Here is a 25,062-nt window from a genome sequence, read left to right as displayed (position 1 = left end):
AAAGCTTGACTGTCTTCTCAGTAGTCAAATAACCACAAACTTGTAATATCACTCACCAGGCCACATTATTTATATTACCATCCCCAACATCATCAGATCTATCTTCAGACATAACCTGGAGCTGTGAAAATGAAAGCCCTATCAGCCTCAGGAGCTTTAGACCTGGAGATTTCTGGCCTTTAATGAGTCCTGTATGAGGAAGAAACCTAACACTGACTTTTCCTCCCCATAAACATAGAAGAGTCAGCATTGCCAACGATGGGCTAAAATGCATCCTCCTGGGCAGCACCTACAGGCAAAACACAGTAGGCTGCCTGTTAAATCCAGTCTGATATTACAGATCAAAAGTACAAGCTTAAGGTTATTCAGGTGTGTCAGCAAGACAAAATATTCTGTTTTAAGGATGAAAAATCAACATGATAAAGCAAGAAGGTCTATTAGGGAATCTCTGGCACCTCTGGATTTTGCCCAAGGTCTTCCACAGTGATACAGATTTGTGCAACCACCAGATTGGCAAAATACAACATAATCTCAAACAGTTTTTTCACTATGTACACCCATCGTCGGACCAAAAGTAAACAATTCCTTAAGAAGTAGGTGACAAGAAATTAATCTTGCAGAATTAAAAGACTTATGGTATGATCTAAGATGTGGAAGGTTTAGCAGTAGGATAATTTGTTTCAAGTTGGTAATATTTCTCATTTCTAGGCCTTCCATCAAGCATAGCTAAAACAAGCAGTGACCCCATCAGATTCAGCAGCCAGTAAAAAGCTATTCATTTCAGCCTAATGCTGGATAAAAGCGAATCATTTCAGAATACACAATCCCAACAGAAGCTTTCAATGCCAAATACAGCTACATGGTTTTGTCCCCTGTAAAAGGGGCAAAACAACTGCTAGTAGTCTGGCATTGGGCAAGAGCAGAAACAAGGGCATAGGAGCAAGGAAAAAAAAAAAGAGAGTTAAATATATCATCTGTTATGAAACTAGTTTTAAACTTATCAAACATCTATGCCAAATCTCAAAAGATAGTGAAAGGAAAGTCCACTCTGTCCATTTTCAGGACTTGTGGTTAAAAAATATTAGGGGCAGGAAACTATGATTTCTAAGCTTGTGTTTGTTTTACTCTAATTGAAGTTTTAGCTCAAGGTACAGCCAATTAGAAAAACTGATTAGCTCTGTGTGGGATGGGCAAAACCTTCATGCTAGATATTGGTTGATTAAAAAAACAGTAGTAGCTATAAATTTCTGCACAACGGGCTACTGGCAAGGTACAGACACTGAGCAGGAGAAAATATTCTGTAGGCTAGCAGAAAAAATATATTAAAACAAACAGAACAGAACAGCTGAATTTGAGAACATGGTTTCACATTTAGGAGCAAATCTACTTTGTTTATGTAAATTGCACTAAAGTATCAGAGAGGGGGTGGTACAGAGGTGACTGACAGCATTAATTTAGGCAGAGTAGACCATCTATTTTATTGTATTACATAAGGTTTGGTTGCAAAGCCCATTAAAGTCAACTGACTCTTTGTTTACTTCACTAGTCTTTGAATTTGACCCAGAATTTAAACAGCATGACTACTTGCTTTGTAAGCACAAGGTCTGAAAAAATTCCAGTTTGCAGATGAGATTTCCCACGTCAGAGTTGAACCACACTGACAAAATAAATGACTCTGCACATAACATCTCTTTTGTTGCAGAAAATATTTTCACTCTTACCTGCACATTTTCTTCTGTAACTTGAATTTCAGCAGTGTAAATATAATCAATAAGCATCCTTAGAGTCCAGCCATCGACTTCCTTTATTCGAACTCTCTTTGCTCGGCTTTCACTCATCTCACCTACAAATACAGTTTATTAGTCAAGTAAATTAGATAGAAATACAGCACAAATGTAGAAGTTTAATAACGGCAGAACTTTTTGTGTTTGATCAGTTGTGACAGTAAGACAACTTTAATAATAATAATTCAATTTCTTTCCTTCCTCCCTCCAATGAGAAGGGAGGACTTTGTTGTTACCATCATGCGAATGCTACCTGGGTTAATACTTCTACTGCCGGTGACCTATTTTCTCCAGTGTACGACATCAGGAAAATATTGTTATCAGACCTAAATAAGACTCTTCAAATGCATACAAAAACATTTTGCTGGCAAAGCAAGCTGTTAAAATACTGTAGCTTTATTAACTTCTTAATCGAAGGAGCATACCAAATGCAGTCTGGACTCATTTTATATTTAAATAAGAAAAATTATATCCCCACAGAAGAATTAACATACTTATTTCTTTGCTTGCCTACTTATTATTCCCTTAGCAATTTCAACTCTGTTACAGATCTGATTTAACAGTTAAAACTCAAGCTAAGATAAAACAGTAAGCAAGGGAAAACTTGTTGGATCTCATTTTGTGGAGGCTGACATACTGGCCATGTGCCACAACTGATTTTCACAGCAAGGCCTGAAAAATAGCTTCTGCCTTCGAAAATACAATGTTTCTCAAAAATGCAACATTTTGTTTATATCTGAAATAATTGCCCAAAGATACATTTGTAAATAATGATTATAACCTTCTCCACAACTACCAACCACACATCTGGCCATCTCAAACCTTCAACCCTTTTTGCATTGACTTGCACTGGGAAACGAAACATGAAGTACACTGGTTATGTTGGCAGATATATAAACTTTGACTTTGGAAGAATACATCCCAACCTCTGGATACATCAATTTTTCTTATTCTTCTATATTGGATGAATTCTTCTTTCTTTCCCCTAGGCATCTAGAGATAAGGGTATTTATGAGGTAACAAATTTAATGGATACAACAACAGAAGCAGACAGGATGGGGAAGTGAACAAGATGCTGCTGATCATTGCTGGTATTTCCCTAACAAATACATACACATTTTCATTGTTTGTTACCCTGTGGTCTCTGCAGTTGGTGCCAAACAATGCATTTTCCCCAGTGCTTTTGGCAAAGGGATCATCACTGAGAAATTTGTTACTATTATTCATAGCTTGTTTTGAGCTGAAGGGTAAGGAATGGCATTTTAAATCAACTCTTTAAGTGGCAGGAAGTGCAGAAGACCATCTACAGCAACGTACTACTACTTAATGGCAGCACAGGTTGCCAGTGTTCTAGAAAACACTGATGAGGAACGACATCAAGAACAGCGAGAGCCATTCCCTGCAGAACTCTCTCTTTTCACCTGCTCTTCTGAAACATTTGACAGATGATTGCAGCGTGTTCTCTGCAGGGCCCTGTATTGCAAGTTTCTACTTCTAGTTTGTCACAGATTAAACCCATTGATCCTCAGAGCATGTATGCTGCAAGTTAGTTATTATGCAAGCTGCTGTGGAGGTGGTCCTTGGGGAAAATTGTGTGTGTGGGAGAGCAGAGTTTGATATTCTGCAAGCACATTAGGTTTTCAGATTTTGTGTCAAGGCTTCTAGAGCCACGGATAGGCACCTTCTCTGAGCCCAGAATATAAAAAAAAAAAAGGCAACCAAAAGCCAAAACCAAAGACTTACTTCTACCTTTTACACTAAACGGACAAGCAGTCTTACTACGATTCTAGATCGGTGAGTACTCTTGTGATCCAGGCTTGTTTGACAGATCATATGTAGGAAATGAAACCATAGGTTCATTCGCCAGGCAGTCTCAGTCTAGCGTTCAACTTGCTGAAGAGCTTGGTTCATGACTGGGAAGTTGCACCACCCTATCTCCCCAGAGCAGTTAGTGACAGGAAAGCGTATTGGGAACGGAAAGGAAAACACTGAGTGGATTCAACCTCCCAAGCAGAAGCAGTAGAAGGCTGTCTAAAAAGTTTATATGGTTCCTCACAAAGTAATGTAAGGGACGGGTGTTTTTTTTTTAAACAGAATTTTACAAATGAAAAATGGAATCGAAGAGAGCAGCTTATTCCCTAAGGGTAACTGTCATCACAGAAGAGAAAATTAAACTCAGGTCAGCCTTGTTCCAAGCCAGGCCCTACGGCCACTGAAGTGTCCCCTCACTGATGTTTTATAATCTTTTGCTCTAGACTTTTAAGTGTATTTAATTCAGATCACAATATATATTTCTAAACAATTCCACTGTATACAGAAGGAAGAATTTACTCCTAGTAACACCGTCCCAGATATTTACTCTCCCCCCACCCCCAGGGTAATTGTAACTAACTTACTAAATTTTGTAACTTTAAAAGGCAGTAACTTTTTCTTTCTGCATATTTATAGGGCTACTTCTACCATTACAAGTGCAAACAGGGAAAAACCCCAGGCAGAGGGTTTGATCTCAGTTAATGCTGCCATATCCCAGCCTGCATAGCAGTCGGTACCTAATGATTCAGAGAAAGATGGAAGTAACCTGCAAACGTGTCTAAATATAAGCTTCTAATTTCTAGTCAAGAAGTAACCCTGAAGCATAAAAGTGCAAATTTTTTTACTGTCTTTTTAGTCACTGTTTTATTCTGGATGGAGGAAGATACTTTTTTCCATTTGGTTGTAACTGGTTAGGGGATCAAACTTGCTTATTTGAACTTGCAGATTACTAGATGATAAAACAAATCCACCTGAGAAGTGTGAATTGCAGTGTTCACAGACACAATCATCATGAACTTCAGGATTTTTTCTGGGGGGAATGACTGAAGTGCACCAACACCACAGCTGGGCCCTGCTGAAAGCAGCCTGTGATAATAGTAGAAAATCTGTTGATAAATCCTGAAGTCACAGCTGAATTCTATTTAAACTCCCACCAATTTGGTTCACCAACTGCACAAACATTGCCACAGATGTACAGGTTAAACACTTCCCACACCACTGGGGGTCAAAGACAACCTACATTTAAAAACATAAAACAAGCAAAAAAATAAATTAAGAGGGACTGAAGCAAGGAAAGGGCCAAGATTTCAGTGATTCCATGTGGAGAGCGGCCACAGCCACTGCTGCACCAGCGCTCCTAACGAGCCATAAACTTCTCCACAGAAAGGGCACTCGAGCCAAGCAGAAATGTCTCGTCTGCCACAGAAAGCATAATATAAAACTTACACTCTGAGTAAAGAATATTTTCAATGCGACAGTCAACAACAGTTAATCTTTAATACAGAACTAATAAGAGGCTTGTGCTTCTCTGTTACTAAGGTGATGAAAAGGAACTGTAGCAGCAGCTGCTTTCATTCTAACTTTAAAGAAAGAAGGAAAAATTAAGAAAGAATGTTAGCAGTCACCTGGAATGTTTGTCTTGACTGCAAATGCAAACTTGAAGAACTACTAGAGGAACAGATATTTGATTTTACATATAACTTTAAAGCATTGCTGTTGCTAGTAGTGATTCCACTTCTAGTTTTGGTTCTGTTAAAATATTTGCATATAAAAATCAACAATAATCAGCTACTTCCCCAGGACACAACAGTACTTCAAATTTTATCAATCTTCAAGTTGCATACAATTGAGTTATTAAAACTCCAATTTACTTGTATACTGGCAGGCCAAAATTCACATTTCTACCCCTGCCTGAGCTGGTGGTCAGAAGCAACACGTCATAGAGAATTCTTTTAATTTCAGTCAACATTAACTACCAAACTGGCACAAGATTTGAGAAGGAACAGACAAAACTTCACAAATTAGTTTTAAGGTGCATTTAGTAGCATTTGCACTTTGACACAGAATTCCACGTGATTTCAATGTGATTTGTAATCACTATGAAATTAAACCCATGGCACAGGAATTCAGCTGGAGGCTCCTATGAACCTGAACCTATCTTAGCCTCACAAGCCCTCACTGTTCCTGTTGTAGCAGCAAAGCAGTAACTTGGCCAGCATGGAACGAGCAGAGGCAGAATCAAGCCTGCACAGAAAAATTGTGGCAACGATGCAGAGTACATCTGTCATGGAGAATTACCCTAAAAATACCGAAACATGCACTCCAGCTATAGGCTGCCAAAGCCACAGAAAGCTTTCATATCTACTAACAGCCTAGAGTACTCAGGGTCTGAAGAACATAGCAGCAGTAGTTGTTAAAGGACATAATTTACTCCAAAATTCACATGAAAGTTATTTTAACCTTCTTTTGGACAAGTGAGATTACCGGAGTCTTAAAGGGTATAACAACTCTACTATTCCTGGCTTACTTAAAATATAGATTTATTTAAATGGAGACTTTTTGAGACATTCATCATGCTAACAAAATATAAGTTGCCAGTATGTCCTTAAGGTTGCCAAAAAAAAAAAAAATTCATTAAGAAACCCAAATGTTCCTCTTGGCTTATCTAAAAATTAAATGAGATCCTAAAAAGCAAAAGTCATTTAATTTTGTGCTTTATACAGTTGGATTGGATTAGAACATAGTAAGTATTGAAACATTTGGTACCTGTAAACATGGCATGGAAGTAGGGGCTGCAGGCGGCTAGCACAACTCTATGCGCTGCAATTTCCATGTCTTCAGCTACTATCGTCACATCACACAGCAAGTTTTGACTATTTAGAAATATCAGAGAAGGTAATTTCACATCAGTGAATGACAACAGAAAAGCATATAATATCATACACATTTTCTCTTCCCATGCCCTCCAAAGAGGCAGGCAGACCATGTTGATGAAGCATTGTTTTAAAATGCGTTACACAACGACATGGCTATTATTCAGTCAGATTACAGATGGTGCTTAGGTACACAGAACTTCCTAAAAATCAAATGACTGAATTGTGATTTCTTGCACGGAAGTTTTCTGCATTGAATAATCAAAATTTGTATCAGCCCAATTTATAAACCTTCTCACTGGCAGTCTGGGTCTCTTTGAATATCTGTAATAGAAAAAACAACGTGATATACACAAACACTAAGAAACTGAGGTAAGAAATAAGACTTTACAGATAACAAAGAATCCAAACTTCAATTGTGATACCTGTGTCATATTACACTGGGAGCTCATGCCTACTTAATTGTTCAAAATCACTATTCAATCATCTCTATATTTACTGAGAACAGTAAATATAAAGCATTTTTCATACACAGCCCATGCACATGATAGCAATTATTTTTTCCACTCTGACCAGTTTAGAATTTATTATGGTTAACTTCATATCTTGCCTGACTTTTTGTCTTCATTACATCCATTTGCATTCTTGTCCTTTGCAACTGTAATACATATTTCCTCCCTCTTCTGTTGCAATAAAGTAACATCTCATTTATAATCATTCCTAAAACAGGTGTTACCAATGCAGTTTACAGCTATTGGATATACCTCTTCCAATTAAACACACCACACTGTGTACTCATAAAAAAACTGCTCAGATATTCACCTTGGTCCAAAGAAAACTCCACTATCTCTCAGCCTCTGCAATCATCCAATTTCTTTGAGTGCAGCCCCAAGTAAGGTGGCCTCGTGGAGGTCACACCCCAAATATTTTAGTGGCCACAGCTAACCTTTGGGGCCACATTGCAATCCTGGCATTAGAATATTTCCCCCTTTTCAGCTCTCAATACCTACAGCAACTATTTAAATCTCCTAAGTTTAGCCTGCAATATGGTTATTATCAAAAAAGATGTACAATATAAGGTAATGACCATACCCAGATGAAACACGCAATTCAGAGGAGCTTGAAAACAATCATTACATTGATTATACAAAAACTGAAACAGAAAGCTGCACATAAGAGGCCATCAGATACCCAGCTTTTTCAGACAGTTGCACTTACCCTGACAACAGGAAAAGAAGATTTTTATACTTAGTTGCAAAGAAATACCAAAGATAACAACGAAGCCAGAAGCAGCAGAATTACATCAATGCAGAACTACATTGCGCATATATAGACATAGTAACTTAAGAGGTAGTCCGGATACATCTTTAGTCTGGAACTGATTAGGTTAATGAATATGCTCTGCATTACTACAAAGCTGACAAGCTAAATAAACAAGCAAACTTATGTGTACTCTGCTGTGAGCATCTTACGGCTTCCACAGCAACTCGGCACCTTCATTTTGTGAGGGCACACCAATTTATTTTAGAAAAGCTTGCATTCTGAAGCGATATTGTACTAATTTGCTTGTATAGAGCGACTGAATGAACAGAGCTGTGGGGGGTATACCATCTTGGTAAAGGAAGTGAGAAAGTGAGAAGGAGGGGGTGGGCAAAAAAAGTATAGATTTAAGAATAACAACTGTTTACCGACTTGCAGGTTATTCTTCATTGGTTTATACAGACAAAGGTCATTACCCATATCTTCAAAAGATTTTGGTAAAGTTTTGGCTGTAAGAATGAGGATTTTAACAAATACAGGTAAGGTCAAATTCCATTGTGATAAACCCAAATTATAATGAAGAGGAAGGATAGGCATCAGAGGGTAATTTCTTCATATGTCAAGAACTAACTAGCTATCCTAATGATCTGACTCAGTGTTGAGGTGATGGTGAGTAATGAAATGACAAAAACTACCAAGGACAAAATTACTCAAATTTGTCAAGATTTGAAGGCACAGAAGAACCCTCTTATGAGCTAGTAGAACCAGGCAACTTGACAGCAGCCAAAAACGTCATATAAACTGAGTTAAGCATTCCAAAACTAATGTATTTTAGATACTTAGGTAGATGATCTCTTCACTAGTTATCCACTTTCTGGGGAGTATACCTCTGGCAAATACCTGCTTGTGCTACAATAATGAAAAGAACTGGGATAGAAACCACTTTAAAAAATGTACTTCTATTAAATAATAGAATAAAATAAATAAAAGCTCTAATTTACTTGATTAATATTAGGCCTTCATTTAGAATAACGAAGTCTGAAACATTTCTAAAATATTTCAGTTTATTTCAAATAAATGCAAATATTAATGCTTATAATCTTATCTAATTAGCACTTACCATTTTAAAAGCTGTTCTCAGCTTAAACAGTAAACAGTGCTGCATTAACTGCCTTATTAAATAAGAACTACAGTTAAGGTTTGCACAGCACCGCTCCTGTTCCAACTTTAACTATTTATACATGTAAGACAAAATTGCTCAAATTGCTTCTACAGCAATTCAAATTTAAGTAACCATGGAAACTAAAGTATATCTGAAAATAATCCACAGCCTTCAGCAACGCACTCTGCTGGAAGACCACATATCTTTTATTCGCCACACAACAAAATGCAGGTAAGGTTTCTGACTTCTGAAACTGTTGTAAGATTCATTCTGGGAAACTTTCTTCATCTGAACTCTTGCTTATCCTTAAGAAGTCATGGCTACTGGCTCTAGCCAGGCTCTATTACATTCCTTGAAACACTGAATCTGGTTACTGGCATCCTTGAAAAAGCCAAGGGCGTAAGTAAGGTGAAGCAACAAGTATCAGTCCTTCCAGCATAAGGTAACTAGGCTGTTAACATACTAGAAAAAGTCTCTGTTCTTATCCCATTATCCTGAAGTCTTTGAGCTGGACTTAAGTCATTTACAGTCAGCATATGATTTTCTCCAGTCTCCCAGTACAGTACAAACTGTCACAGCCAGATAAATACATTGATCTGATCACAGTATCTATCACAGTATTAAAGATTTACCTGTACGGAATAGCAAAGATCAAAGGCAGAGGCATACTTTAATAGGGTATCAGTTGCTGTCTTTTTCAGGTGAAGTCTCTCCAGTTTTTAATCTTAGGTGGGAAATAACCACAGACTACAGGATTTTCACATCCTCCAGTATTGTCTATGCTAGAGAAGTTTTATTTAATTTCTCCATTGTTGCTGTTAGTTATAAAGCTGAATTACTGTCAGTGATAGTTGTGAGTCCTAATTACCAGAGCTCATTTGTGAGCTCTAATTACCAGCTGTCACAGTTTTCAACATCATCTCACCTACTCATATGTAGGAAATAAATCAATATGGGTGCTAAGAACAGCATCAGCACCAGTTTCCCAGCTTTGCCCAAATTGATGGTAGTATCACTCAAGGTCTTAACATATTGAGAAAAGTTACTTTCAAGATTTGATTTCAGAGTTCATCGGTTTCTCCCAGGGGGCAAATAAAAAATAACTAAGAAAAGAAAGCTTACTGTCAGTTAGTTTACATTTGTTAGACTGTGACCTATGTCTCCAGACTAGAAAACATTAATTTTTTCCAGTTCACAGCCTACCACAAAAATCAACAACAGGCATACGAAGAGCTCAACTAAAGAGTCACTCTTCATCCATCCAGGATCAACTACATACAAGACATGATCAGTAGCTGTAACTCCTCAAATAAAGCTTCTAAGTATTTATCAAGTCTCATAAACCTAGTTTTGATTAAGTTATGAGGGGCAAAAACATACTGCACACATTACAACTATCATCACATGACTATCGTTCAGCTACCACTTCATCGTATATTGAATCCTTCTCATCAGCTACACTTCTGGAATGGCATGTTCTTAATAAATAAACTATTATTATTAACCTAATAAATATTATTAACCTAATAAATGCAAATAAAAGTAAAAGTGTATTATGGACTCCAAGCAGATGTATATAGTGAAGTAGTACCTTCTTAATTCATTCATAACTTTAAAAGCTTTCTTCATGTGCCATGGATTTACTGTAACAGGACAGTGAATTTCAGTGTTATCATCTTTCAGATCCAAGGGCTTCTGATGGCAAAGTTTGGTACATCTGGAAAGAAAGAAAAAAAATAAGAGAGTTAATACTTCCATCTAATCGCCAGTTCTATCACTCTTATTTTCTTCACCGTCATCTGGGGGAGGAGGAGGAGGAGATTTGCACTTCAACTTATTCTTTACTCCAAGTTATTTTGGTTTCCCTATTACCAACAGTGTGGAGGAGTAGGTAGAATTCCCAAGGAAGTGAAAAGTTGGTGACCAGCACTAGTGAGGTTGACAGAGGCACTCTCGGCTAACAATAATCTCCACTAAGGAAAACATGGACGTGATGCCCTAAAATATTTCCAATAAGCCCTGAAGTGAGGGGAGAAGCAGAGGTTTGGGAACTTTTAGCCTGGTGCCCATACAGATCGATGGCAGAAGGCAGCATCCATCATCCCGGTCTCTCAACGCCTTCACCGCCTGCGAGACGAGAGCCACCCTCTGCCCTTCCACCAGGACCTCCCTTACCGGTTCACGCAGCTCCCAGCTCATCTCTGACAGGAAGACTGCATGATTGCTGTAATTATGCTACTGCTATGGAAAGCCTGGACAAGACATAGGTGAGTATGAGAAAAACTGGGTAGTTTTGCAGATCCACTCAATGTTTTCAAAAGCAAAAGCGATCAACCTCTTCATTTTTCTTACTCTCAAACCCCCACTCAAAATAGCAAGAGAAAAACCAAGCACTGTGAAAAATCATCAGCTCTATCTACAATTATATCTTTCTGTAAGAAATGCCCAAGTTCTACAGACACTGACTTCTGTGGAAAAACGATTACGTACACCCCCTCAGTCAGTAGGGCTGCGCAAACAGCAAGTGGCTTTTTCATGCCATGCCAAGCCAAGCCAATGAGTTTTGCGTTTACAATCACAATGTTATTCTTACAAGGCAAATTACATTGTTGCAGTACTTAGAAAATGCTTAGCATCAGCAGTGTTTTCGTCTACACGACTGTAACCATATTCCTGAACCTCTGAGCTGGAAATAAGCAAAGTCACTGAAGTCACTTGGTGGGGCAACTGACCCCAGCACATCAGAGACCTGATTTCAAATAAAACCACAGTCTTAATTGCTTTAGGTAAGAGCAGTCAAACTGAACACATGCATTGACTCCCATAAATCTGGCCTCTCTTCTACCATAGCTATTCTTTTTTTACTTGGGCATGTTTAAAGAAACTTAAATGAAAACCTCAAAATTAATTTAAAGTTTTAACCTAGAACTCTTTACTCTGTGCACTATAACAACATGAAAATATTTAGCTCTACTTTTCATGACTCTAAAACTAGCAACAAAGTTTCAGAGCAAAACAGCACAAAACTGCATCAAGCAACAAAGAAATAAAAAAAGTCTCTGTAAAATGCAGGCTACCAAAGTAAGCTCCATCTACAGAACTCAAACTACTACCAGGTTACTATACTGTACCATGAAACTGCTATGAATTAAATGTTTCATGCTCAATTTTTAAAATTATACAACTCATTCCTGAACGGGGCCAAGCAACAAGCAGCAATTTTGCATCAGTCAGGCAAAAAAAAAAAAAAAAAAAAAAAATCAAGTTACATGTTACACAGCACATATACGTGCTGCTTTATGGAGGTAAAAAAAAAAAAGACATCCAATCTAGCAAACTCCTTTAGACTGACTACTACTCTTCTACATTATGTGACATACATAGTGATCAGCATTCAGAAAAATGATACACAGAAATCAGTGAGTTCAGGGAACATTCAAAACATCAAAGACTAACTGTGAAGAGACCCAGCTTTTAATTATACCACTGGCTTATCAAGTCCAAGATAAGAACGCTTCTTTTTACATCCCAAAGCAATACATCGGATACTGATGTGTACATATCTGCATACACATACAGACATCACATACAGATATGCAAGAAAAAAAAAAAAGTGGTCAGTCTCGCCTATAAAGAGCTGCCAAGCAACCTGGATAGATGGAGGAGTTCCTGTGAAGCGTAAATTCATTTGCTGAAGTTTCATTAGCTTGTCACAAAGGATGATTTTGTTTTAAGGTAATGAAGCCTACAAAACCATCAGTCACATGCCTTCTATTTTGAGAATCGCTAGTCTGCCTGAAGTTACTCGAGTCTCTCTTACCATGTCACCAGTTGGGTCAGAGCTGTCTGCAACTGGTTCCCTTTGGTTTGCTCTCTCAAGAGCCTCACCCACAGCGTACCTGAAAACAACCTCCTGAAGGCACGGCATGAAGCTACGCTGAACTGGAGCATACGTAAAGGCTGGATGAAGTGCAGCTGGAAATATGCGGCTTGCCTAGCGCGCTGCTACTAAAAAAGATGCTTAACTAAATAACCAGAAAACCGAGAGTGTGATGAGCATGACTGCTGAGTCAAACAAGGAGTAATTTAGGACCACATATGGAGGAAGCAGAAGGAGTGAGGGGGAGGAGGGGAAAAAAAAAAAAAAAGAAAGAAAAAAGAAAAAAAAGCCTGTCCCCGCAAGCTGGAAGGCACACGGGCGGCGGCGGGACGGGGGTACCGGCAGCCCTGCCCGCCCGCTCCCCGCACGGCCCAGCGCGCCCCGGCACCCAGCGCCCCGCCGACACGGGCGGCGCAGCGGGCACCAGCCGTTTCAAACCACCGGGCGGCTGCGCTGGCCCCGGGGAGCCCCGGCCCCAGCCCGCTGGGCACGAAACACCGGCTGCCGCCCCCAGCCACCGCTCCCGGGCTCCGCCGCCGACACGACCCTCCCGCCAGCGCTGTCCCGCTCCGCCGCGGCCGGGTCCGGGTGCCGCCCCGCCGGGGCAGGGGCTGCCCGCGGGCACAGCTCCGCGCCCGGTACCGAGGGGCCCGGGGCGGGCCGGCCGCGCCACGGGCCCGGCGGGCTGCGGAGCGCCGCGGCAGCTCAGCTCGCTGCTACGTGGCTGGGCCCGGGCCCCGGCTCCGCGCCCCCAGCCCACGGCGCTGCGTAGCGCCCCGCTGCGCACCGCCGCCCCGGCGGGCTCCAGGAGCCCGTCAGCCTCCCCGCCCGCCCCGCCGCACTCACACGGGCGGCAGCAGCATCTCCATCGCGGCTCCGCTCAGGCTTCCTCCGTGCAACGCGTGCGCGGCGCGCTGCCGCTAGCACCATGCCAGCCGCCGCTGCCCCCGCCGCGGGGTGCCGGCTGCGCCCGCCCGGCTGAGCCCCCGCTACCCGCCGGCCCGCCGGGAGCCGCCGGCGCTGCCCACTTCCGGGTTCCCGCCCGCGGGAGGGCGTCGGCGGTGGACGGGCAGCAGCGCGCAAGCGCGGCGGCGGGGGGGGGGGGGTGCCCGGCCGGAGCCGGGCCGGCCCCTATGGGGCGCGGAGGGCGGTCGCCCCTCGGGCGGCGCCGGGGGTCGCAGTCCCGGAGGTGGACAGGCTGCCTCATGCCGGAGCGTCCCCCCCGGGCGCTCGGCTGAGTGCCCCGGGGCTGCGGGGCGGGCTGCTGCCTCTCGGTGATGCAGCCCTGTCCGAGCGGCTGCTCGTCCCTGGCCTTTAGGAGGAGAGGGGCGAGTCGGGGCTGTCCCCCTTTGCTGGAAGCAGCACGTCCCTGGAGGGGGCTGAGCCTGGGTCCGATGCCCTTCTCAGTCCAGGGGCACCCGAGTGCGCGTCCCCCACCTCGGGGCAGGGCCGGAGAGCAGCATCTGTGAGCCGCCCTGTGCGGGGCCAGGGACCCGCAGCAGCGGGGAGGGTGGCATGGGGCACTCGGGTGGCGACAACGACGGGCTCTAGGCCCTCGAGCCAGGGATGTTCCTTTTTTCTTTTTTTTTTGGGGGGGGGAAGCAAAAAGCGGTCACAGGTCTCCTCTGTGAGAAGACCCATTCCTGTGGAGGAGTGTCCGTGGCTCCGTCCCAGGCCAGCCTGGCCCGACACCAGCTTGCGCAGGTGGCCGCAGCTCGGAGAAGGGGCCAAAGCAGAGCCCAGAAGGGTTTGGGGTGGACACACTGCGTTTCCACAGGCTGCAGCGTCCGTGCTCTGGTTCACTGCGACCTGCTGGATCTCACCCACTTTTCCGTGAGCCAGTCCGGCAGAACAGCGACTGTGCTGCTCAGAACAGCTGCCCTCCTGCCTTCCGTCACACAATCGCAAATGTCACTCATCTTGAGCATAAAGTACTTGAGTTGTCTTCTAGTGTTTGCTTAACGGCAAAAAGAAACAGAGGACAGGGATCTATCTCAAACACGTGTCTTTGTAAAGGGACACTAATTCAAATGATAATGAAGAATACTACATCTAGCAACTTCTGACTCGGGGCATTTGAGAAGAATTTACTGTACTTAAACCCCTGTAAGTTACTTCTGAATCTCAGAAGATTGTGTAGTGGCAGACGTGTTTAGCAAGCTGAACGCAGTTCGGGTATTTAAGAGCGATAGCATCTGTACAAATAAAATGCTTCTTCACAAGAGATCTGACATTGACAAAGTTAATCTAAAACTAATAAATCTCTCACTAGCTGACTAAAACTATTTTTCCAAGAGTGAGAGGAGCTTGAGGACACATTTTAAGTAGAAGGCAAAATAGAAAATGGCAGGCGCATTTTGGGTGAAGAGTATTATAGATGGATACACAAAGCTTTCATCAATGCTGCTAATAAAATCACAGGTTATTAAAACTAAATGTATTTTAATTTATTATTTCATGCTTGCTAATCTCTAATATTCCTCATTTGTAAGTGGCTGGTTTAGTTTTCTCAGTGTACCAATCCTCTTTCACTACACTGTGATATTTGATCTGGGAACACTTCAAAATTTTTTCAGTGGCTTTCCACTGGAGGTTTTTCTAAATTAAATAATCGCAATTGTCAGTGCCTGTTTTTACAAAGTCTGTGCTTCATAACTGCTGAATTTGTCTCTTCTCGAGAGACAACTAGATTTGCCTCTGGGTTGTATTGGAGAAGACAAGCTGCTTGTTAAAGGTTTGAAAGACGCAATGAAACCTGCTCGCAGGGCAGTCTGATCCAAAGGGACCAGCTAGCAATACTGTGCTCTGGAAGGGAGGTTTAAAATTCAGCTAGCTCTGTGTGTCATAGCGTCAGCGAGTTCTGACTTCATAAGCAGGTCTGGCCTGGGCAGATCAGAGAGTTGCTGATGACTGTCACATCGTACTTTCAGGTTTCTGTACCCCAGAATAAACGCCTGTACATGGTACTTTGTAAGACAAGGATCTCAGCTTTTACTGATCCATAAGACCAAAGTGAATCTTCCTAGTAATAGACTGCGTCGTGTTTCAGGGCCCACCTTAGACTATGAAGTCATTGTAAACTTCTCTGGAAGCTGATGAGGGTTTTTGTGCTCTACTCACATCTAGATCCTGCAAGCACATAGGCAGCTGCAGATTCTGCCCCTTGTTAACACAGCAGAACTGTTTAATAACGTTCATTCTTAAATGAATGGTGACTTAGTCATTTTCTTGCAGTGTTGTTTTGGCTTTTGAGCCAAATGTTTAATGTTTGTTGAAGTAACTTCTGTGATACAGAACATCAAAGAGAAGCACAAATAGGGCAGGACTCTTTTTTTTTTTTTTTTTTTTTCCCCTAAAATTATGTCTTTGTACTTCAGTAATCCTGAAAGGAATCATAAACAGCTGAAACAAAAAGTATTACATCCAAAATACATTATGTGGTTGGCAAAATAACTTGTATATCTAACCATGAGAAAGCACATCCTTTAAATACAATGTTTGGATTTTTATGGCATTCTACTTGATCCGATACCTATTCTCAGAAAAGACCTTTTAAAGAAAAAATGGATTTATGTATGTGTGTGTGTATATATATACAGTTTTGAAATTAAATAGGCTGTTTCTTAACTATGATGAAACAGCTGCCATTTTTGTTGCAGCAATTCAAATCCCTGCATTTAGTGAGAAAAATCCCTGTTGTATTTAGGACTGCCTCTATAACAACTCCTGGTCCTTTCCCACTTGTTTTAGAGAGTTCCAAAGGAATGGTGCTGAGGTTTACAAATGATAATACTGTTCTTCAGATATATTGACACTAGAAGTACTTAACCGATGTAGAAATACTGATACTATACATTGGCAAAGTACATCCACTGAAAATGCTCTGCTTTCTAGCAAGGCAGTTCCACAATTTACACAGTCCTACAAATGGAATAAGCAATTCTGGTAAAAGTCAGTGTAACTGCATGCATAAGCAGTGTCTTATAAGCATCTTTAAGGGATCATGCACCATGCTGATGTGGTTGTGTTAGAAGAAATCTGCATTAGATTTAGTCAAAGAGAACACTGAAATAAGTTCTTACTTCTATTTTTGATTGACAAATGCAGATTAGGAGACCTCTCCAAGGTCAAAAATACATTTGCAAGAACATTTACTCTTTTTTAAGATATTAGAAGTAATTTCTTAATGATTTGGGCAGTATGCTTATGAGTAGATGCTGCTAGGGCTGGGATTCTTTTCATGAAAAAGGAAGAAAGCAATGGGATAGAATTGAAGACTTAAGTACCTCTCTGTATTGCTATTGCTTCAAACAGGAAAAAAAAAAAGTTCTTCCTCACTTTGTTAGCAGTTATCCATCATATTTGTATCTTGGTGAATTTAGTTGTGGTTAATTGATGTATAAAATTTATGTAAAACTAAGTATGTTTTTATCCAAAATCGAGGGCACACATCCATTTTTTTCCCCTGTGCATTTCACGTTATCATCCAGCAACAGACTTTTATACAACCAAGGCCCCTGCATCTAAAAAGATCCACAAGGACCTATGTGGAATTCATGACAGGACTTGAGGTCAACCCAGACATTAGCTATTACTGCATTCTTTTGTCTGAGCACTAATACCAGCATTAATCCGGCATTGACTACTCTTAAAAAGCCTTGCTCTAGTGTAAGATACTCTTCTTTTTTTTTTTTTCCCAGAAGAATGGAATATTTAAATTTTCAGAGAACCATTGAGCTACGGAGATGAATGCAGTTGAGAAGAATTACATTGAAAAGTAATGTGAAAAGGAAAAGCAAGAAAGTGCATGCAGCAGACTGAGAAGGGGACCAGATTGCAGGGGAATATGTACTGGAGAGTAGGCAGAGAAAGAAAAAATAAGACGTGTAAATTGGGAATGTGAAATAAGGAGTAGCAAAGCAGCTGCTATCAAAAATAAATTGTACTGTGACCAAAACCATTTAAATACAGTTAAGCATGGATAAAAATATTTAGCCTTTTCTAGCACTATTCTTCTGTGTAAGCAATTGCTGGAGCACTAAGAATGACATACTTAATGAAAATAGGTGAACAGTAAGATTTATTCTGTAAAGTTCATTGACCTTATATGGTGACGAAAATTAGTAACTAAAAACTGACTTTTTAGTGTTCAAAACCAGACATGGTGTAATTTCCGAAAAAACTTGATAATGGCACACTGTCTAGTAAACAGGCTTTAAATACTCCAATCCTGGTCTTGCAAAAGAACAGTGAAATGAATGGAAGCTAGTGTAGGTCATGGCATTGATTCACATTAGTACTGCAGATTACTAAGATGCAAAGTCGAGATCTTGATGAGCAGATCTGAGGCCCAGTGCTGCAAAGGTTTGGATTTCACGTCGGGTGTATCCTTGAGATGACTGTGAAAGGGGTGGACCAGCTCCTGCTTTCTTGTGTTGCTTGCGGCTCACTGGATAAGGCAATCAGGTCTCTATAATGAGTCGGTGCCATTCACTGAACCAGCAGAAAACCCATAAAAAATTATTAGATTCCACCTTGTTGCCATGCGATGACTTAGACATGAGGCAAAGGTAGCAGCAGAAACCTGCAGCAGGGATTTCTTGGGGAAAACTGGACTGTTCCAATCAGCTGCAGGCAAAGCTGATGATGGAGCTCCACCCTTCAACACAGAGTGATACCTTACTGAAATAAGTTCTGCACAGTTTTTGTGTACAGCCTACCCACCTCCCCCCCCCCCAAAAAAAAAAAAAGTATTTACAAGATCTTTTAGCAAATGATACATCATGTGGATAAGCAGGGTCATTAGGGTAGCATTCTTGTTCACAGAAGTCATCTCAGTCATTGGAGGTTTTTTCCTGATCATTTTACTTGAATGTAAATTGTTCTTATATTCAGTCATGCTTGTTTAACTTGTCAAAACATTATTTTCTTGAAAAATGAAGCAAAAGTAGTTTTCTTCATAGATAGTAACTGTAAGGTATAGTACTATACCTATCAGTGCAAGTCCATTGCAGTCAGTGTACTTCTCCTCCATTGTAATTGCTCTCCACTCTAACAGCAATATTATAAGATAGTTCTAACGAATTCAATCAACTATTACACAGTTTCTGGAGAAGAAAACAGGTACAGCTAATTAATTAAAATTACATGTAACCAATTGATATACTGCCATCTAGTGCTTACTGGATGCACAACTACACAAAGAAATTCCATTAATTTCAATAGTACTTGGTATCTATGATTGGCCTATAGCAAAAAAAAAATACATAAACTCACCAATTTGCATGTAGTCACGCATATAGTGAGCTTACCTATGAACAGTAATTGGGAGCAATTTACACTGTGAAAAGTGACACGGTCTGCTGAAAGAATCAATGTGAATATATATTGTTTCATATGCCTATAAATAAGACTGGAGAACCAGTATTTGCAGAGTCTACAGCACTTGAGGAGGCATTCAGCAAAAATGAAAAATTCTGTAGACTGGGAAAGAGCAAGTGGGATATAGTTCACACATTCTACAAATTCTTTTGTAATACAAAAAGGCAATGAAATCAAAGACATTAAAATATTAAAAGATTATATTCAGGGAGTCATAACAATAACAATCACTTAAGTGTGGTTTTGCACTGCTGGGTTGTTCATATAAAGTGAAAAGCATATCATGCTGCTATTCAAGAAATTTAGTAAATCCTCATTTGGAATAACATTTTGTGTGTGTGTGTAAGAAAGACTAGAAGGTATTGCAAACTCATTGTGAAGATTAAGAAAAGAGCTCAGGATCAGTACACTCAACTATGCAGAATGTCTAGTAAAATTGGACTCCTATTAAATAAAAAAAACCATGAAGGGGAAATTTAAGTCAAAGATAAAAGTATGAAAAGGTTTAGTCCAATAATTCTGGTACAAGCAGATACTCATACAATGACTAGTTTATTATGGTGCTACTGGAGTACAATTTCCACTGGCATCAGGGAAAGTCTCTTGACAATTTTTCTATGCAAAAGGAGAACATCATGATCTGGACTAATACATTGGAGAAAAAATAGGTATCCTCAGAATCTAAAATATTCAAAAGACTACCTTGTCAGAATGCTAATATTTAACCATACAGCCTAAAAAGTTAGTTTATCCAAGCTAGTTCTGGACATGTTCATTTTATGATTTTCAGACAAAATACTTAGAAAATAGAAAAAGAACTGTGTGTGGGGAAAAAAAGCTAACTTTTCCTAGAAATTTCATTCTCTGTCTTTATTTTAATTTTATTGCTAGTTTTCTTGAGGCAAATCATCTCAAATATTCCTCTTTTTCATCTTAGATGGTATATAATCTAAACGCAAATATTTTCAGAAACAGCTCTGCATTTCCCTTTATATAGTTCAAGTAAAAGGTTATCATATTGTGATGGCTTTATAATACAATGTAAACAGAAATGTGATTTTGAAATATCAGAAGAAAGTCATAACAACCATAGTAAAAAAATCACTCTGCAGAGGGAAAACTTTTCACCTGCAAAGTAGGCATTTGCTTAAGCTCTAAACCATTCAAAAATCTAAAGTCCATCTTTAGGGCAAAGTAAATTAAGATACATTGTGATACTCTGTCCCGAAGTTTGATTTATACTTTTAATGTACATTTATAAAATTAAATATAGAATCAAGAGTTGTATCCCTTCTTTAACCACAATTTATTTGCTTTTGAATATAGCTGGGAACTCACTAGGATTAAAAAGTAAGCAGGAGAGCCCATTCTGTTTTTCACAATTCTTCCATTCAGTGTTAGGTTACGTCCTCTGTCTCATCTGCATTAAGCAGTCCAAATTCTCTCTCCACAACTTTATTAACTTTTATCTATCTGATTTAATCAGTCCTGTCTCTGGACTTTCTTATGGACACATAGGACATTTTACTAAACAATTTGTACTAATAGTTTAGCTGAATTAACCAATGGCCACACTAAGCCTCCAACATTCAAATTTGTGTATTAATTGGTGAAAGACTGAAAGAGTTTTTATTAATACCAGTGTCATGCTCTTCTCTGTTCAATAGCTTGCATTTAAAGGCTGCAGAATTTTTAACGGGCATTTTATTTATGAAGCCAAAGCTTTATAGCAAGTGCCAGTTTTTGATTACATGATTACCGTGTGTAAACAGCCTCATGCTGTTCACCACAAAAAGCTTACACTTGCATGATGTGAAAATCTGAAACTATACATGAAGAGAAAGGTTCCCTTATTATAAATGTATTCAGCAGTGAACTGTTTTTAATCTCCATAGGATTTTAAAAACTTACAGAAGTTTGAAATAAAACAAGTACCTGTGAAGTGTCTGTAACTTGAGGCTAGAATACAGACTGCACTTCCTGCAGTATGACGGTCAGGACTAGTACAACAAATTCACGCAAAGAAAATTGTCTTTACTGTTATTTTTACCTTTTTACTTCCCATTTGTATTTTCGTCATGCTAGGATTTGTCACAACCCCATATTCTCAGAGCAGGATTGCATTCTTTACCTAGAGCTGAATACAGTTTAAGTACTAATTGTACCTGCAATATGAATAAGAAACAGTAATAATAATTACATCTTATCATTGAACGTGAAAAAGGTTGTGAGCCCAATCCTGTTTCCATTCATGCCAAATTTTAAATAAAACTGAGAGGAAGAAAAGTAGATATTAGGCCTCTTTGTGAGGATACAATTGTGAAAGTTAGTCCCCAAATATTGTAATTATTACTGGTATGGAAAAGGTTATGCCTAAGCATAGGATTTAATCCTGGTATCTAATCTACACTAGCTTTCCTTAAGGGCAGCCCACAAATAAGGACACCACAGCATGGCATTGTTTGGCCATACCACATCTTTTTACCATACCCTTATCGGATACATTCACCATTACTGATGGAGTTGCAGAAGAAATAATTTAAGAACAGGCCGTATCTTAATCTGTTTTAGACTCCCCAGCACTGGGTGAGGCCTCAGGAGTGCACTTTCAAGTCAGGTGCACTAAACTGACAATGTCTGCAAAATTTGTTGGAAAATGGAACAGGAACTGAGCAGAAGAGAATCTTCCATCATTAATACCTTACTTACATCATTAAACCCCCTCACAATAAAAACTACCTGCGAATCTAATAACTACAACAATATGCCAAAAAAAACACAGATTGGGTCATCTACTAAGAACAAGAGTAGAATACTACTATAAAGATTATATACATATTTTAGGTAAAGCAATTGAAATTGGCAGTCACATGTTTCTAAAATGCTAACTGGTGTTGTGTACAATAAATATTTATGCATTCCCCCAACTGTGCTTTTCAGTAACCCACTGAGAATACTTCATTTTCCATTCAGTAGAAACAATACTTACATATAAAATTATACATTTCAAATGAGTGCTGATAAATGTAAAGTTCCTGTCACTTTAGGATTCTAAAATTATACTTAGAAGCATTTATTTATTTGATTTAATCTCAGACATTTGTCTAGTGGCATGTATCATGCACACTGCATATATGTGCAAGCCACTGAATAGAGGTGTTTTGTAAGTATACAGCAGTTTGCAGTAACGGATTACACATTAGACCAAATTTCTAAATTTCTGAACAAATAGGAATTGTTAGAAAATTATCTCCAAACAAGCACAGAGAAATGACAACTACTTAGCAGCAATGGTGTTCACTTTTTAAATAGTATGCTGCTGATAGAATGCAGACAAATTATGTGTTTCTCACCTCTCTGTATTGGATATCTGAAGAAACAGTTTAAAACCAAGATTATAGCTAGTCTACAGTATTTTACAGAGGCTGGCAACAGGAGGAAGAGTACTTCTACAAATGAAATTATTATGCTAATAAAAAATGTAGCTGCTTGAACTTGGGTATTGAAGTTATGAATCAAATCTCTGATTTTAGGCTTCTTGGTTCCTAAGTCTTCGAACAACTGTTCTAAATACCTTCTTTCTTTGATTATATCTCTTTCCCCACTACTGTTTCCCCTCAAATATCATCCTTGCCAAATTCAGAATCCAAAGCCCCAGATTAGAGAATGAAAACATGTAAACATGTATGCATTCCTAAGCATGCATGTAAGCAAACAAAATGTGGGAAAATGTGAAATAAATATGCAGTTCAGCATTTTATTTGGTCATAAATGAAAGCAATAGCAGCTAAGCCGCGAGAGATGATATGTGACTATTTTTTGTAAAAGACTTTTTTTTTGTTTGAAGGTTTTATATTTCTTGAAAGTGTTTAATGCTATTTTAATTATTTAAAAAAATAAACGACTATAAACTATTTTTAATTAATACAAATGTATTTATACTAAAAATAAATAAATATTCTAGCCATTATCATTAACTGGCACTGTTATTAGCTTCTTGGCTGTGGGACGAGGTACAATACACTCTACACTAGCATTTCTGGTTCTTCCAGAACAGACGTGTTAGCCAGAACACAGACATTGTTGCTCCTTGCAAAATAAACAGAAGGTACAGACTTCATGCTTTTCAAGCTGAGCAAAAGCTTAAAGGCACTATGCAGCTGTACAAAGAAATGGGAGGTCCTGGCACTCACACAGCATCCTTGTAAAAATTGCACAATCAAGTTTCACACTGATCTATTGAATCACCCTAATCTTTAATGCAGATGGTTATTAGATCTGTGTAGATGTAGACCACACCTGCCATACTAACTACTTGGCAAGGCAGAACACCTTACAAAAGTAACACCAATTTCTTGAACAGCAACCAGTGAATTGTGGCCTCACTTCACTGTCACAAAAGAAAATTTGTTCTCTGGCTGCTGATCAGTAGGATTTGTGTTCTTGTGAGGAAGAAAGAAAGAGGAAGCACAATAAGGAAGAGGAAAAAATAACATTTGGGCTGAGAAAGTATAAGGGAGCAGGCTCTTATAGGAGCTGGACTTAATATTACTGAAATCAGTAAGTTTAAGGCTTGCTTTTCTTTTAAGGTAGCTGCCCAGGTCATAAGTATGTGTATCTATGTAAAACAAGAACAAATAAATGCAAGTGATGAATGTAAATGCTCTGAGCGGGAGGTTTCAGTTGGGTATTTTTCTACAAAAAGATACCCAAGAGAAGTCACAGAAACAGAGATGAAAAACTTAGGACAGCCTGAAGAAGCCCACACCTCAGAAGCACCTTTTCCCCTTTGACACTTCTGTGCTCTTTCAAGAGAGGCAGAGCCACACTAGCTGTTCAGGGTGACAGCCTGGCTTCTCTTCAATAGTACACAAAGAACAATTCCCACCTGGCAATGATACCATCTTGCTGTCTTTCAAGCCCCTGGTACAGCTTTGATCCTCTTCAGTGTCCGCTCAGGGCTCAGGGATGGTCTCATAAAGCAAACAGATGGTTAAGAAACATCAGCAGATGAACAGAGCACACAACAGATAATAAACATGCTACTGTGTAAACTCACACCATGCACATGCTTGAATACTGTGTCATTCCAATCCTGTTTCAGAAAGGATATAGCTGGAAAAGGTCTGAGAAGCTAATGAAGATTACCAAAGAATAACTGCAGTGGTCAAGTAGTATTTGGCATACAAAAGGGTATCAGGGAGTAATAAGACAGAGATCCATAAAGCGAGTAGCATGGACACCGTAAGTGGCCATAGTCTCTCTGAAGAACAAAGGGTTACAAAATGAAATTAGCAGTGGGCAGGTTTTAACCAAAATGTGTTTCTTCACAAAACATACAACTGGGCCAAGAAATATCTTTGACGACTATATACCATGCGCATGCTAAAACTTTCCATGGTCTGAAAGGGCAACCAGAGAAGCCCACGGAGGAGAAATCCACCAGCAATAATGAAGTGCATAGACTCTGTCCCTTCCTCAAGAAGTCCCTGCAAGACAAACTGTTGACAACGGGAAAATATTCTGCAGAGCAAGCTGAAGCAACACTACGCTGCCTTTATTCTCAGACATTTTGCTCTTCTGCTGCTGCTGCCGTTTCACTCTGACTTTTCCCTCTCTGCGCTGCCACCCGAGCCCGCTGCCTCGCAGGGACCCCAGCCCCGGGCCCGCATTAACTGAGCCCCCTTCCCAACGCAGCCCCGGGCAACCAAGCCCCGCCAAGGTAGAACGCAGCACCCCGGGGCGGGCTCGGGGCGAGGATGGCACACGTTTGGGGCCCGGCTACGCCATCCCCGCTCCGCTCCATGAGAGCTGCCACCCACACCGGATAAGGCCCCTCCGCGGCTACCCCCGCCCGTCGGCTGCGGCCCCGCCCCGGGGCCGGCGCTGCGGCGGGGCTCGGCCCAATAG

General features: G+C 40.2%; 1 protein-coding gene across 6 annotated transcripts in view; it reads right to left on the bottom strand.

Moving 5' to 3' along the window:
• The window catches only part of KLHL2 (kelch like family member 2), a 60,942-nt gene extending 47,118 nt beyond the window's left edge, over positions 1–13,824 (bottom strand). For 3 of the 6 annotated variants that reach the window (XM_075751816.1, XM_075751817.1, XM_075751818.1), the window contains exons 1-4: positions 13,618–13,823; positions 10,483–10,608; positions 6,363–6,469; positions 1,722–1,843 (exon numbers count right to left, since the gene is read on the bottom strand). In XM_075751816.1, the coding sequence (XP_075607931.1) occupies positions 1,722–1,843; positions 6,363–6,469; positions 10,483–10,608; positions 13,618–13,640 (378 nt within the window). In that variant the 5' untranslated portion in view covers positions 13,641–13,823. Of the gene's footprint in view, positions 1–1,721; positions 1,844–6,362; positions 6,470–10,482; positions 10,609–13,617 lie in introns of those variants that run through there. The other 3 variants (XM_075751819.1, XM_075751820.1, XM_075751821.1) reach the window with 2 other exon arrangements.
• Between the last annotated feature and the right edge of the window lie 11,238 nt (positions 13,825–25,062).

This window comes from Balearica regulorum, chromosome 4, assembly GCF_011004875.1.
Source record: "Balearica regulorum gibbericeps isolate bBalReg1 chromosome 4, bBalReg1.pri, whole genome shotgun sequence".
Taxonomy (NCBI): Eukaryota; Metazoa; Chordata; class Aves; order Gruiformes; family Gruidae; genus Balearica; species Balearica regulorum.
Note: the sequence above shows the minus strand (reverse complement) of the source record. Positions and strands in the feature narration are given on the sequence as shown.